The 15,436-nt window shown below is 42.9% G+C and overlaps 1 protein-coding gene across 2 annotated transcripts in view; it reads right to left on the reverse strand.

Moving 5' to 3' along the window:
- Positions 1-6,618: 6,618 nt before the first annotated feature.
- The window catches only part of Fmo1 (flavin containing dimethylaniline monoxygenase 1), a 29,091-nt gene continuing 20,273 nt past the window's right edge, over positions 6,619-15,436 (reverse strand). For both annotated transcript variants that reach the window (XM_042258436.2, XM_042258437.2), the window contains 5 exons: positions 14,986-15,128; positions 13,218-13,417; positions 10,223-10,578; positions 9,662-9,734; positions 6,619-7,350 (listed from right to left, as the gene is read on the reverse strand). In XM_042258436.2, the coding sequence (XP_042114370.2) occupies positions 7,008-7,350; positions 9,662-9,734; positions 10,223-10,578; positions 13,218-13,417; positions 14,986-15,128 (1,115 nt within the window). In that variant the 3' untranslated portion in view covers positions 6,619-7,007. The remainder of the gene's footprint in view (positions 7,351-9,661; positions 9,735-10,222; positions 10,579-13,217; positions 13,418-14,985; positions 15,129-15,436) is intronic.

Consider the following 15,436-nt stretch of genomic DNA (forward strand, 5'->3'; position numbering starts at 1 on the left):
GACTCCACTGGTTGCAGTGAGGGATTTCTCAGGGCTTCCTGTTCCAAACTTACCCTCTGAGAAGTTGGGGGGTGGTGGTTTCTGGCTCATTGTGTATTTCCAAATCTGTAGCTCTTCCATTTTAACTGAGTTTATTTGGGAGTCTTTTACTTTAGAGCAAGCTAGGGTGAAAGGAGAATGGACCTCAGAAATAGCAAACAGGGTTTGAACTTTGACTAATCTTTAGACCCAAAGAAAACTAGGAAAACACTCTGAGATACAGTATTTGTATAAGAAAAAATAAATCCCGAAGCTGAGAGTGATGATTCATAACTGTCATCCCTGTATTCAGTTGTCTGATGTTAAAGGATTGCAGTGCATTTGAGATCAGTTTGGATTACGTACTAGTACCAGCCAGACACAGGTACATAGCAAGACCCTGCCTCATAAAACCCAAAGAACAGTAAATCAGGAGAAGAGAAAAAAAAACCCATCAAAGGACTGTGTATTAAACAAAGTGCTGAGCACAAGACTATTTACTTGGTGATCATTCTCGGATCACTCATCGCCTCCTGCCCTACCTCCTCCCTAGAAAAGGTATCATACAGAGTTAGGTTTAACGTGGGATGTGAAAACAAGTAGGCAAACACAACTGTAGATTCCCTTGAGTTGAGAAGGAGGCACCATTTGCTTCTGTGCTGGCTGGTGTTGTGTGTGTCAACTTGACACAAGCTAGAGTCATCAGAGAGAGAGGAGCCTCAGTTGAGGAAATGCCTCCATGGTACTAAGCATTTTAAAAACTGTAAGGCATTTTCTCAATTAGTGATCATCAGTGGTAAGTGGTGCCATCCCTGGGCTGGTCCTGGGTTCTGTAAGAAAGCAAGCTGAGCAAGCCAGTAAGCAGTATCCTTACATGGCCTCTCTGCATCAGCTCCCGCCTCCAGGTTCCTGCCCTGTTTGAGTTCCTGTTCTGACTTCCTTCAACAATGAGCACTAATGTGGAAGTGTAAGCCAAATATACCCTTTCTTCCCCAACTTGCTTTTTGGCCATCGTGTTTGGTCCCAGCATTACAAACGCTAAGAGAGTTTTTTAACCAGGAACAAATGGACTTAACCAAGAAGAACACTTGAATTGCTAGGCCACTAAGTGAAGGTTTGAAGTCAGATCTCTGCTCTGCTCTGTCTTTCAAAGACACAAGAGAAGTGGTTGTTGGTTAAATTGGTAAGGTGAAATAGCAGCAAAGGACTCCATCTACTACTGTACCCCACGGACCTCTCAGTGCAGGGAGTGAGTATGGGCCCAGGGATAACTGAGATTCAGTGGGTAAATAAAACCATTAGTATCTAAGTGAGGCAACACCATTTGGGTCAAACTGTATTAAGTCACCAAGTAAGGTCCTGGCTGCTACTAAATCCTCTCTGAGAAAAGAAAGTATGCATACCCAAAGTATTACTCATATCTTTATGATGTAAGCTAATTATCTTAGTTGGGGTTTCTATTGCTGTGAAGAGACACCATGACCACAGCAACTCCTATGAAGGAAAACATTTAATTGGGGCTGGCTTATAGTTTCAGAGGTTCAGTCCACTATCATCATGGCAACACTCAGTCAGACATAGTGCTGGAAAGGCACTGAGTGTTCCACATCTTGATGCACAGGCAGCAGGAAAAGAAGTTTGAGCCACTAGGCTTAGTTTTGAGGTTCCGAGATCTCAAAGCCCGCCCCCTGGTGATGCACTTCCTCTAACAAAGGCACACCTACTCCAACAAGGCCACACATCATAGTAGTGCCACTCTCTAAGGACTAAGCATTCAAATACAAGAGTCTATGGGGGGCATTACTATTCAAATCATCACACTAATCATGGCCCAAGTGTTACCATACATTATTTTTCCTTGTTGAACTATGGCCTTTAAATAAATATGCTCAGAAACATATAGTTTGAATTGAACATGCCTGGGAATGGGCTGACCACTAATGTACTTTCCTGTGTGAATTTGTCTAGACTCTTTGAATAAAATTCTCATTTTCTTCGTTGGAGGAAGACATTGCTTTGAAGTAATTTCCGTGTTCTCCTTACCTGCTACAGCTAATAAAGTCTTTTCCCATTCTTTAATTTCTTGGATTTCCCCTTGTTTCGGCTTTGAACTCATCCAGGTGTGAGCCATTGAGTTTGGTAACAAGAACAGTAACATTTGGAGACAAAGCAAAAGATTTTAAGCTGGATGGAGAGACCCTGACATGAAAATGGTAATGTGGAAGCTCTCTAAAGTCAGTGTGCCCTGGGCACGATGCTGTCAAGATCTCTTTGCCCCGTTTAAAGAGTTGTGGGCTAAATGGGTCTAGGTAAAAATACTTTTTTTTTTTAATCCAAAATGTATTTGTTGAAACAGTTTCCTGCTCATCTTGATCCATGGTGCTTTCAGTGTGCTTCTTCCTAAGGGACCAGTCTCTTACAAGCCTTACTTTTCTTCTGGTAGCTTGGCATAGGGCAGTGGAATAATCATAACACAAGGCTACTGTCTTGTTCACTGTTCTATTGCTGTGAAGAGACACCATAATCAAGGCAACTCTTATAAAAGAAAACATTTAATTGGAGCTAGCTTACAGTTTCAGAGGGTGAGTCCATTATCATCATGGTGGGGAGCATGGTGGCACACAGGCAGACATGGTCCTGGAGAAGGAGCTGAGAGTTCTACATCTGGATCCACAGGCAGCAGGAAGAGAGAGTCACAGTGGGCCTGGGTTTGGCTTTTGAAGCCCACCCCCAGTGACAAACTTTCTCCAATAAGGCCACACCTTCTAATGCTTCTCAAGTAGTGATACTCCCTAATGACTAAGCATCAAACATATGAGCCTATGGGAGCCATTTTTTTTTTTTGGTTGTTTGAGACAAGGTCTCTCTGTGAGTGTAGCCTTGGCTGCCCTGGAACTCTCTCTCTGTAGACCAAGCTTGCCTAGAACTCACAGAGATCCACCTGCCTCTGCCTCTTGCGTGCTGGAATTCAAGGTTTGCACCACCACCGCCCTGCTTGCCATTTTTATACAAACTACCACAGTTACTGTTTGTGCATGGCTAAAGATTGTGGGAAATTGTAAAACATCCTGGGCATTTCATATGTGCCAAGTAGGAACTGAGACCTTTCTGGAGAAGGATGAAGGAGATCCTTTGTGGGAGGCATGTTCTCATAGGAGGCCTTCACCACTGGACAAGCTCTTTCGTTCTTGTAGTCCTGGAGATTGAACCCAGGGCCTCACACATGCTAGACGGGAGCTCTGCCACTAAGATGCATAACTAGCCCTTTAAAAATTATTTAGAGACGTAGTCTCACTGTGTTACTCATTCTGGCTTCTGGCTTCAGCCTCCTAAATGGTTGGGATTACAGGCATGTGCCTCTACACTTTGCACATTTTATGTTTTCCATGTGTGTTCACATGTGTAAGTTCGTTTGAAAGCCGGAAGACAGCCTTGGGTGGCATTCCTCAGTCAACATCCTTACTCATGTCCTGCAGTCCTCTAGCACAAGCCACCTCACCACCCACCCCTTCCCAGGGATAGAAATTGACCAGGTCTGGAATTTACCAGGTAGCCGAGGCTAGCTGGCACATGCAAAGGACTGGTAAACTGTCCTGTTGCCTTCAGAGGGAGGCAAACTCGCAGCCTTCTTAGTGGAGGGTACTTTGGTGCCCCACCCAGTCTTTTACTGGGCATCTTAAGAGCTGCCAAAAAGGGAGAAAATAATTCCGACCACCACACTCTTCCACTCTTTCCTATTCCCAGAAGTGTAATGTTGATTTTTCAGGATTCACAAGCAGTTCAAGTGGGTGTGTCCCTCAGCTTGGGTCAGCAGAGGGAGCTGATAAACTGTGTTTGAGAAGATTAAAAAAAAATCCTTTTTCTCTAGACATTTGTCTGGGTGCAGGAAGGGCGACTGAGGAAGGAGCTGCAGTAGGAATACCAGGGAACCAGGGCTGGCTCTTATTTTCCCTCAGTGCTTGGAAGCTGCCATAGTAATGGTGTTCCATCTAGGATTGTTGTTGCTAAGGGATGTTCTCCACCATAGTTCATTGCCCATTTTCTGAACCAGAAATCAGAAGTGCAAATACCTGAAGGAGTCAGGAAGTCAACATGAATAAAGGTGGATAGGCAAGACCCAACTGGGAAGCCCAGTGGTTTGCTCAGTTTAGCTAAATGCTGTCATTTGGGAATAGAAGCCCAATATGCTGAGGCTTTAGTCACAGCCTGACTCTCCTCTCCTCTCTCCTTCCCTCCCTACCTTACTTCCCCCTACCTCTCCTCTCCTAGGTCTTGCTGTGTAGCCCAGGCTAGCCTGAAATTGTTGGGATCCTTTTTCCTTGTGTGAGTGCCTCGACTAGTGGTGTGCACCGCCACTTTTTAGCTAGGCTTCTCTTTCAGTAGAAAGCTGCAAGCCTGGATTTTAATGTGGAATGTTTTCTGAGCAACAGATTAATTTTTTAAAAAAATATTCAGAAAAGTTAAATAGACAGTTTTCATCAATGAATACAAACACACCCCTCATCCTCAACACTAAATAATTAAACTCTCAATACTAAAATAATTTAGTCCTCTCTCCAATAAAGGTTCTTGCTATGAGGTCCAGGTTGGCCTTGAACTCTCTATGTATCCTTTTTGCTCACCTTTCAGAGTGCTAATATTACAGGTATGAGCCACGGAGCTCAACTTCATTAACCTTTTGATACATTCTCTCTCTCTCTCTCTCTCTCTCTCTCTCTCTCTCTCTCTCTCTCTCTCTCTCTCTCTCTCTCTCTCTCTTTCACACACACACACACACACACACAACTTCCATTTGGTAAACCACTTAAAAATAGTTTGCCAACCTCAGGATGGCACCAGGACGTTTCAGTGTGTATCTTACAAGAATGAGCCCACTGTTATTGCCTTGAGAAAAAGCCCATGTACATTCAACAATGTCTTACAGGTATGTTGGAACTGGCTTGTATAGAGAATGTGTGTGCATGTATTCCAGCTTTGAATTCAATATCACAAGACATTAGTCATAGTGGGAATATTTACATTATAAAACTGGCAGGCGGTAAAGTTGGCTTCCTTCACCCTGGACCAGCTGTTCTCTACCAGAATATTGATACTTTAAAAGTAGCTTTAATGAAACAGGGCTGATAAAAGGCTGCATCCATTGTCTCTGACAGGTTCCTCACCCACCTTTCGTTTATCGAGTCTGTGTGCGGAGAAGGCACAAACATGTAACTCGAGATACACTATCTTAATTATCCAGGGAACAGTATAGGGTTGGTAGCGGTAGGGACTGTTTACAGCAGATTTATCCAGTTGTTTTCATCTTACATAATTGAAACTTCATACTCGTTGTATAACAACTGTTCTCTCCTATGGTCAATCCCTCACCCCAAGCAACTGCCACTGTGCTCTCTGCTTCTATAAATTAGAAAATTATAGATGCTTTATATGGCATCTGTCTTCCTATGACAGGTTTATTTCACTTAGCATAATGTCCTACAGGTTCATCCACCTTTGTAGCAGAACTCCCCCCCCCCCACTATTTTTGTAGCTAGGGTCTTACTATGTAGCTCTGAGTGGCCTCGGACTTGCTATATAGACCCTTGTGGCTTGGGAAAAGTAAGTGACTTGTCAACATCACACAACTAAAACGTGATAGAGCCCATGGTCCTAAGGTTTGGACTTGCTTCTCTAAGCATCCCTCCAAAGTTAGGCATGTGGAAAGACCAGGAGCACTGGTATAGGAAATGGATATTTCAGTTTCAGACTAGTCCAACAGGGGGTGCTCAGAGTGTATATTAGAAACAATTTCAGAAACTATAAAATTACCCCGAGAGACTGAACACTTCAGAAGCTCTTTCTGAGTTACAGAGTCAGGAGAGCCAGAGTATTTTGCCACTGTGATCTGGGGATTCTGGCTGGCCCTGTCTCGTGCTGGTCACTAATCATCACCTCCCTGATCCTCATTAGATTCCTGAAGGATGCTAAAATACCAGCTCCACTGCAGGGCGCTTCACAAGTCATCCAGGATGTTCTCAATGGGGACAGTTTTCTGCCATGAGTGTCTGCTACCTAGTGAGACGGGTCAGGAGGGATGTTAGAAATTATCCTGGGAGCCAGCAGGGCGGGTTAAAGTGAAATAGTCTTAATTTAATTTAGCCCCAGCACCCACTCATGTCCGACACCAGAGTTCCTTGGTCCTCTCCTCCAGCAATCTCTGAGCCTCTCTTGTGAGGTGGGGCTCCATATGTAAGCCTTTTAATGAGGTGAAGGAGCCCAAGCTGGCTCCTGGCAGGGTACCACTTTTATCCTATGTGACTGTGAGAGGATCTGGCTCTACTCTGGTCAAATACTGCTCTTGAGATGGTGCTGGCATTGGTTTCTCCTTTTCTTTTTATTGGAGGTGTCTTAGCTGGGTTCTTTCTCTAATGAATTCTGGTGAAAAGGGTTGACTCTCAGGAAGAGGCAATCCATTGCCTCCTAAAGCAGCATGGTAAAGGACATATACTCCTTTGAAAACTGTCTAGCTCATTGACCCACCCATCTTCCTATGAACTTTATTCATAGCCACCCACAGCCTGTTTCTTTCTAGACCACAAAAAAGGACAAAAGACCACTTGACACAAGTGGTTACTTTCATTTTATTTGTTGTCCACCTGTCCACAGAGAACCATTTTAGTGCAAACCAATATTCAGTGAGCTAGGGTTTTCACTAAGATTTAGGAAAAGAGTTTTTAGGGGAAAGAGTACTCAGAGTGTTCCCTGGGGAAGCTCCTCCCTAAAAATGGGCCTGGATCCCTAAAAATTGTTGGGCATTATCTTTTGGGATTAAACCTAATGAAGCTGTTAGAGACCCGGCAATACCAGGGTGCCAGTGGGGTGATCAGGGGAGAGGAGAGATTGGCCTTCACTCTCTGGACATGGTTTGTGACTATGAAGGAAAATTGTTAAAATTAGAGGAATTGGAGCATTATACTCCATGCATCTGAAAAGCCAGTCAGATCCTTTTCTTAGAGGAAAATTAAGAAAACAGCCACGAGCAAAGCCAGAACACTAAAGAGTTTAAACAAAGTTTCAAAAGAAGATGGGGATTCTTGCACGATTCGAGTTTTGGTGGCTTTCAGTGTCCGGTCCCACTGGGTCAAGATGGCGTTTCTGGCTCCTTCCCATTTTCCTGGTCCAGTCAGGCGGAAATGGTAAGGTGAGCATGGGCCAAAGAAGATGCTCAGAGCCAGGCGTGGGTCGGTGAGGAGCATGGCCCGCAGATCCGGTTTTGCCTTGATAGAGGTCAGGAGGTCGTCTATGTATGTAATATAATCTGATTGCAAAGCCTTGCAGTAGCACAAGCCAAACCTTTCCAATAGGAAGAATGGGAAGAAAAGGAACGATAGTTACAATGATAATAATCCTAGAACAAGTAAATGGAGACTTTGTCCAAAGCAAACACTGCTTCAAGATCCAGAACAGCCTGGTATATTCTTCCATTATGCCCATGGACATCTAAAGTGGTCTCCTCCTATTTCTTTTGTTGCTTCTTTGGGACAAGGTCTCAAACTGTAGCCCAGACTGGTGTCTCATTCATGGCCATCTTCCTGCTACCCCCCCCCCCCCAGTGTTGAGAGCACAGTCATGAGTCACCACACATGGCTTCATTCTTTCTTTTCTTTTTTTTTTTTTTTTTGGTTTTTTTTTTTTTTTTTTTGGTTTTTCAAGACAGGGTTTCTCTGTGTAGCTTTGCGCCCTTCCTGGAACTCACTTGGTAGCCCAGGCTGGCGGCTTCATTCTTTCTTAAAGCTCAATTATTTCTTCATTTGTACAATATAATGAGCCACAAAATTCCACAGAGTGAAATTCTCATACCTCTACTATTAGCCCTTTGACTCATTGGCTGACTTTTGTGGCAGGAAGATTCTATATTATCCAGTAGTTCTGATTATTTATCCATTATACTGGCATCCTATAATGCGACAAGGCCATATTCTAGACTGAGGATTAAAAAAAAAAGTCATCGCTGGAGAGATGGCTCAACAGTTCAGAGTTCTCACTGTTCTTGTAGAGGACCTAAGTTTGGTTCCCAACACCCACATGGGAGCTCTTAATTGCCTGTATCTTTAGTTCCAGGGATGGGATGCTCTCTTGTGGCCACTGAAGACCTCTGCATGCACGAGATGCAGGCACACACGTACACATACACCCACCCCACCTTTTAGAGAAGAAATATCTACAATGCTTTTATTGTTTTGGACCTTAATGCTTAGACAAGGATAGAGCAGTATTTGAAATGTGAGAATCTATGAATGAGATAAGTCAGTTATTAAAATGGAGTAATTAAAAAAAAAAAAGACTTATTCTTAATGTTAAACTGGCCAGAGTTTTACTGTGTATCCCAGGCTGGCTTCAGACTTGCAGCAATCCTCCTGCTGCAGCCTCTCAAGCACTGAGATTACAGGTATAAGCCAGTGAATTTGGCTAATTTCTTAGTGTGTACACATGTACACATGGGTGTGAATGTTCATAGTGTGTGGCTGCATTCGTATACACAGGTGTGTGTGTGTGTGTGTGTGTGTATGTGTGCGTATGTGTGTGTAGAGGCAAGAAGATAATCTGGGATGTTGTTCCTCAGGCCAGTTCTAGAAAACAGAGCCTTTTTGGAAAAATTTCCAAGTATGTTAGGCTGGCCAGTCAGTGAGCCCTAGGACTCTGCCTCCTCAGTACTGGGGATGGAAAGCATTTGGCGGTACAGATGGCTTTTTTTCAGTGTATTCTGGGGATTGAACTCAAGTCTTGATGCTTGCAAGGCACTTTATAAATGGAGTAATCCTACTAGCTCATTTTAAAAAATGCTTCCTTCTTTTTTTTTTTTTTTTTAAATCTCCCATAGAGCCCTTTAGATCTTCAAGTAAAGATTTGCTTGGCAGACAGTGAAACAGATAAAGTCAGAGGTATTTTTGCTGCTCGGGAGCCATAGCAGGTAATAGTCATGGGTCTCTCTCTTCCTTGTTGCCCATATCTCTTCCATTCCCTTTGGCCCTTGAGTGGGCATGAAGAGCAGAGCATAAGCAGCACCCCCCCCTGAAGAAGGCCCACTGGAAATGCTAACAGCTTTGGGGGCAATTACAGCGCTTCTGTGTCTACTGTAGGACGTCTCTATGGTAACACAGAGGCAGCCGTTGATAATGCACAATGAGCGAGCATGGCTGCCTTGAAACAAAACCACATACAGTCACCCTGGTTTAAATTTTATCTAACAAAAATTGCAAAATATTTATCTTCAACAACTATTTGAAAAGGAAAATGAAAAAGTAGGTCAGTGGGTCTGTCCCAAAGGGCAAGGCCAACTGACTCTTGCTTTAGAGTTAACAACTTGGAAGAAAATACTAAAGCCAGTAGAGACCTCTTGAGTAGACAGAGCCTCCCAGGAAGCACACACTCTGCCTGCTGATTGTGAGGTGTGGGGTGACCTTGCCTGGTCCGGGTGATGCTAGATGATTCCAGGAATTAACGATGCCTCCATTTAGGCCTTTGCCTCCGCTCTCCGTACACAGGCTCTCTTAAGATTTTCCTCGGTCTCAGGCACCTCTCTTTGGAGTGTAAAGCTCATCCCCACTTAACTGTCTCACCAATTACACCGTCATTCATAAAGGACACCCATCAGTCTACTCACCCGCTGTGCTTGTTTTTCTTCCTTTCATTGACTTCCGCCATCATGACACTTGGTGGTGGTACTGTAGTCGCACCTATAAAAGAAACCCAGGACGGTGCAATTTAACTCTAGCTCTAGGTTTTGACTGAGGGGTATGGATGCTTTGCCACTGTTTGTCTTTCATCTTTCTGGTACCCAGCTACTTACCTGTCCTTCTGCATCTGTCAGTCACCTGCGCTGACTGGTGGTGTGTTCCTGGTGTTAACACTGCTGCCTGACAAGGTGAATATTTGGCCATCTTACTACCTACTTAATGTGACAGAACCTCAAACCTGGCTTGATCCGAATGAGGTCATTTAATTGACTGAACCTTTAATTTTTATTGAACCGGTTGATTCAGTCAAAATAATAGGGGGGCACATGTCTTTTTAATCCCTGATTTATCATTTGTGTTGTGATGACTTAAGTCACTATGCCAGAATAATTCTTACTGAATAGATTCCATTTTTAATTTCCAGTATTAATGTTCACATAGCAGACAACAACTTAATAAATGTGCCCAGCTCTTTCTCACCCAGTTACCTTTTAGGACCTGAACAACCCATCGAGCTTGGGTTTCTCCTGTGGGTACCATGGAGCCCAGGGGTTTGATGAGGCCAATCACAGCCAGAGTTGGTTTAGGCAGATGTGCAGGGAAGATGTACTTGTACAGCGATGCCTGGCCGTCCTCAACTTTCACTACAGATTCGTCGAGGAAGGGGAAAGCAAAGGTGTAGCCAGTGGCAAAGATGATGATGTCGATAGGCTCTTCCTTTGCGGTGTTGTTAAATACGACAGAGTTCTCCTTCACCTCCTTGATGCTTGGCTTGACCACCACTTTTCCGGTGATGATACGGCCCGGCAGCTCATCATTTAGCACCGGCTCTCTCAGCTGAACCCTAAACAGAAACATGAGCAGTGAGAGCTGCAGGTCAACAGTGAAGCTTGTGCTCCCCTTACTCTTCTCTTGGCTGGACCAGAGCTGCCAATCTCTGAAGGGGATGAACCATATCGAAGGGTTAAGAAATGTGCTGACCACTTACTAGGGTCTGAAAGCCAAGGAGGCGGCCAGCGCCTTCTGTAGCCTCTCTCTTGCTGATTTTCACCATCCAGCTACTGCTGTCGTTCTAGAGACAGCAGAATGCTGAAAGACCACAAGAGACTGGGAAGCCCATATCTGGCAAGGACTTCTGCCCTTCTATATAGTTCTCCCTCCTCCCAGAGAATAATTGTGTAAGGACATCACCATTGTGTGCCAAAGGAACACAAACAGCATCATCTTTTTCTGGCACACCCCCTTCTCAACAGAGAAAAATATTTTTGTTGAGTTGCTTTGCTATGAGTTGAACATGTTTATGGATTGTGGGGAATTCCCAGAAAGAGATAGTATGGTAAAATGGAAACAGAGAGAGTAGGAGGTCATAAGCATAGTTTCTTTTATAGTGTGTGCTCAGCCGAGTTTGGACAACTCAAATGGTCCTTCAGGGATTTCTTCTGTTCGTTTGAGAAGTACAGGTACTGACACTTAGGTAGAGTGAAAAAGCATACAAAAATGTTGGCTGTGGGGATTTTGGAAATGGAAAAAGATTGACTACATCAAAGAGAGAGGAATTGTGTTTCTTCGGTCCTGCCAGCCACCAGCTGGGCTAGATAAAACTAAGGACAGAAAAAGCTTTAGCAGAAAGAGTTAGAGCTCTGGAGAGGTCTAGAGGTAGAAGAAGGAAATAAGGAAAGATGTGAGGACAATAGAGAGAACTGGTAAGAGGAGAGCAAACAGAGAGAGAGCCGCTGCCTATCACCACTGTGGTCTCGGGCCACAGGTCCATATTGGTCTGGAATGAAATCTGGAGGAGACCAGAGAGGATTTGCAGTGTATCTGGCAATGAATTTGAATTGTTGTGACGGCTATTCTTGGTTGTCAACTTGACTACATCTGGAATTAACTAAAAGCCCAAGTTACTGGGGACACTGGTGAGGGATTTTTAGTTAATTGGATTGCTTGAGGTCAGAAGACCCATCTTAAATTCAGACCACACCTTCTTGTGGCAGCTTAGATAAAGACAGGGAGAAAGAAGTCTTTGCTCTTTGCCTGCTGGCCCTTCTCCTGTCTGGCAAGTCCACCCCTGCACTGGAGTAAGAGCCCATTTCTTTGGGATTCTGACATTCACTGAAGTCCATCTGAGACATTCAACCTTGCAGACTGAATAACTTCTGTATTTCTGGCCTTTGCACCCGCAGACAGCCATGGTTGGACTAGCTGGACCACAGCCTGTAAGCCACTCTAATAAATCTCCATATATACAAATGAATGAACAAATATATACCAGCTCTGTTCTAATACAATTGTCTAAACTTAACGAATGACAAAGTGACACTTTGTTCTTGCTAATGGGATAAGCTACAGGTTTTAATTAAAGGTTAGACAGAAATCAAAATGGTTACAAAGGCAAGAAGGCACTGTCACTACAGAGACACCTTAGGGTGCCTGTTAGACTCAGCACCCCTCCCCCACCAGCTCCCAAAGTGAAACAATGCAAAAGGCAAAGACAGATCATTATCTTCTGTTTGCTGGATCTGAGGCACAAACTCTTACTAAACAAGCTAAGGCAAAGTGAACTGAGTTTTTTCACAATAACAGAGAGAATATAATAATAATGCTTACCTTAAAGAGTTGTTGGCAAGGTGGAATACAGAAATACTGAGCACTTGCTAGTTTGTGCCTATTAGTGAGTAAACTTGTTTTTTTTAAAGTAATTTTTTGTTTATTGTAGCATTACTCACATTAATCATGTCCTGGCAATAGCCCAAATTTCCAATAAAAAATACTAAATAAAGAAAACGTGATTTATGCATACAATGGAGTATTATTTATTCTATAAAAATAAGGAAATCCTCCAATAAGCCAGTCAGAGAAGGGTGAGCACCACATGTTAACTTCCATGAAATGTCTAAAATAATCTTATCCAAGAAGAGAGCAGAACTTGCCAGCAGGTAGAGAGAGGAGGATTGGGAATTACTGCCCAATAGTGTCACGTCTCTGTTATATGAGACAAACACATTCTAGAGATCTGTCGGTGAAGGTTTTTGTTATGTTTGGTTTCTGAGATTATGATATAATTACAACATTTCTCCCTCCCCTTTCTTCATTCCAAACCCTCGCATACACGCCTCCCACTCTCCTTCACATTCATGGCCTCTTTTTTCACTAATTGTTATTACACACACATATGTATATGTAAATGTATGTGTAGATACATACATAGTCTTTTTTTCTTTTTTAATGTGTTTACTGTAGTTCTTTCTTTTTATTTGTTTTACATTCTGGCTTCAGTTTCCCCCTCCCTCTTCTCCTCCCAGCCCCTCCCTCTCACCCCCTCTGTTCCTATCCCCCAACCCACTCCTCCTCCTTTTAGTGAGTAAATTCGTATGAAGTCTTTTTTTTTTTTTTTTTTTTTTTTTTTTTAACATTCAGCCTTTTCACTGCTACTGGAAAGCTCGACACTCCCTCGTCCGAACACCCTTTGTCAGATACATTTACCTGTCTTCTGGAGCCACACCATAATTCACATGGTTGAACCAGCTGTTCATCTTTTTTGATATCAACCAACTCACAATTGGAGTTGGGAGAAAATTTCTGAACATGTTCTGAAATCGTGTCATGAATACCATGTCCCACGGGTAACCTGAATCAAAGACTCGGCTGATGACCCATGCCCCTCCGGTGGTGCTGAGAAAAACCTAGAATCAACCAAAGAGTTACAGGGCGTGAAGGTTGATGTCTGTTACTGTGAACATGCACACCTGACAAGATAGTCTTGTTCTTCTAATTGTTTGAATATATAGAATATTAAGACAGCACAGGGTGTATTATTGAATACTCATTGTTTACCAGACTTGAGAGACAATAGCAACTTATGGGGAGCTTTAAGTCTCATATGAGAAGGCAACAGACACTTGGTTGTAATTTTATTTACTCACTGGAGGTGTAGGCAATGAGAACAGGGCATGGTAGAAACTGGGAGTTGTCTACAAAGGTGATATCAATACAAGTACTAACTTGACTGGTATATAATTCATTAAAGTATTAATTTGGGTGTTTGTTTCTTTCCTTCCTCCCCCTCCCTCCTTCCCTTCCCTTTTCTTTCCTTCCTTCCTTTCTTCCTCCCTCCCTCCCTCCCTCCCTCCCTCCCTCCCTCCCTTCCTTCCTTCCTTCCTTCCCTCCACCTGTCCTTCTTTCTTAGCCATATTGGCCATTTGGCCTTTTCATTCACTAGCTAGCTGATCAAGCTAAGATAATAGTGTTTTGATTTCTACATAGTAAGTAATTTTCTGAGTAACTGTTCAGAAAGCAAAACATTTGGCTAACCAATCTGTTGTTTGCTGATGCAAACAGACTGAGCAGATTGCGTTTTCTCCTACCTAAGTGATGCGTGAAGGCTAAAGACAGTGTTGTTATTTTTGCATAACTTTATAACATCCTGGACCAGTGGACACAGCCCTGGAAACATGCTAAGAGCCTCAGGCCCATCAGAGGTTCTGATAGGAGCTATTTGCACTGACTGATGCTGCCTCTTTGTTGTGATAAAGAATGGTAGACACCAAGGTTTACATTCTGCAGTAAACCAAGGCAGGGGGCATTTCTTTGTTAATTCAGAAATGACAAGATAAATGTCAAAGCATGTTTTTGATCACAGGAATTTCTAGGTAATTAGAGAAAGACAAACAATGTTTCCACAGGTGGAGATTATAGTGGTCCCGCCCTGTCTAAGTTTTGTTTTCAGGAGGTCCTTTCTTTTCTTTCGGGACAATGTCTCCAAATTGCTAAGTCTCTTCAAATCAATTAACCAATATTCTAATGAACAAACCATTCATTAATTCCTTTGTCTAAAGTAACAGGGGGGATCTCAAAGTCAGGAGCCCTCAATATTCTTCCTTCATGCTTTTTTTTTTTTTTTTTTTCACTTATTTATCTGGCAGCTTCATGCTCCATGAGAGTGGATCTTAATTTTGTTGGTTTAGGCCCAGCACAGTGTTTGGCACATCCTGACTAGGGAAAGCTCACTTTGTGCCAAATGTAAATGTATTTTACAATATAAGAGAAAGATCACCGCAGGAGGAGGAGGGGGCTGGTGTGGCAAAGAGGAAATAAAGACGAGGCAGTAGAAAGGCCCAAATCAGCCCTTCAGTGAGAATGTAAACGGCAGATTTGAACCAAATAAATTATGACATTTATCATAACGTCAAACAATTTGCTGGAACATGCATGTTAAGATGAAGGTTTCATTAGATAACACCAAGAGGGGTACCTTTTTTGCTAAGTGGCTGGCCTCCACCGCAATATCTGTGCCAGAATTTCCCATTCCAACCACAAGAACTCGTTTGTCTTTAAATATGTCCGGATGTTTATATTCTCGGCTGTGGAAGTACTGCCCTTTAAAATTTTTTATGCCTACAGAGAAAACAAAAGCACATAGAGAACTTACAAAATTGGTAAGTGAAGCATAAATATTTTTCCCTTGATAACACCTTGAAAGATGATTTAGGCTTCTTTTATTAATACTAGGATACTCTAGTTTGAGAAACCCTGGAATATGAACATACAACTTTAGAAAATATTGTCTGGCGAATATGTACTTGATTACTTATGTGATTATGGGCAAAAGGGTTAATTATCTCATTGGACAGGGCTCTCTCTTACTAAATGATTAAGTACTAAGCTGAAACACTCTGACATGAGATATACTGCACAAAAGAAGG

The sequence above is a fragment of the Peromyscus maniculatus genome, chromosome 11, assembly GCF_049852395.1.
Source record: "Peromyscus maniculatus bairdii isolate BWxNUB_F1_BW_parent chromosome 11, HU_Pman_BW_mat_3.1, whole genome shotgun sequence".
NCBI classification, from domain to species: Eukaryota; Metazoa; Chordata; class Mammalia; order Rodentia; family Cricetidae; genus Peromyscus; species Peromyscus maniculatus.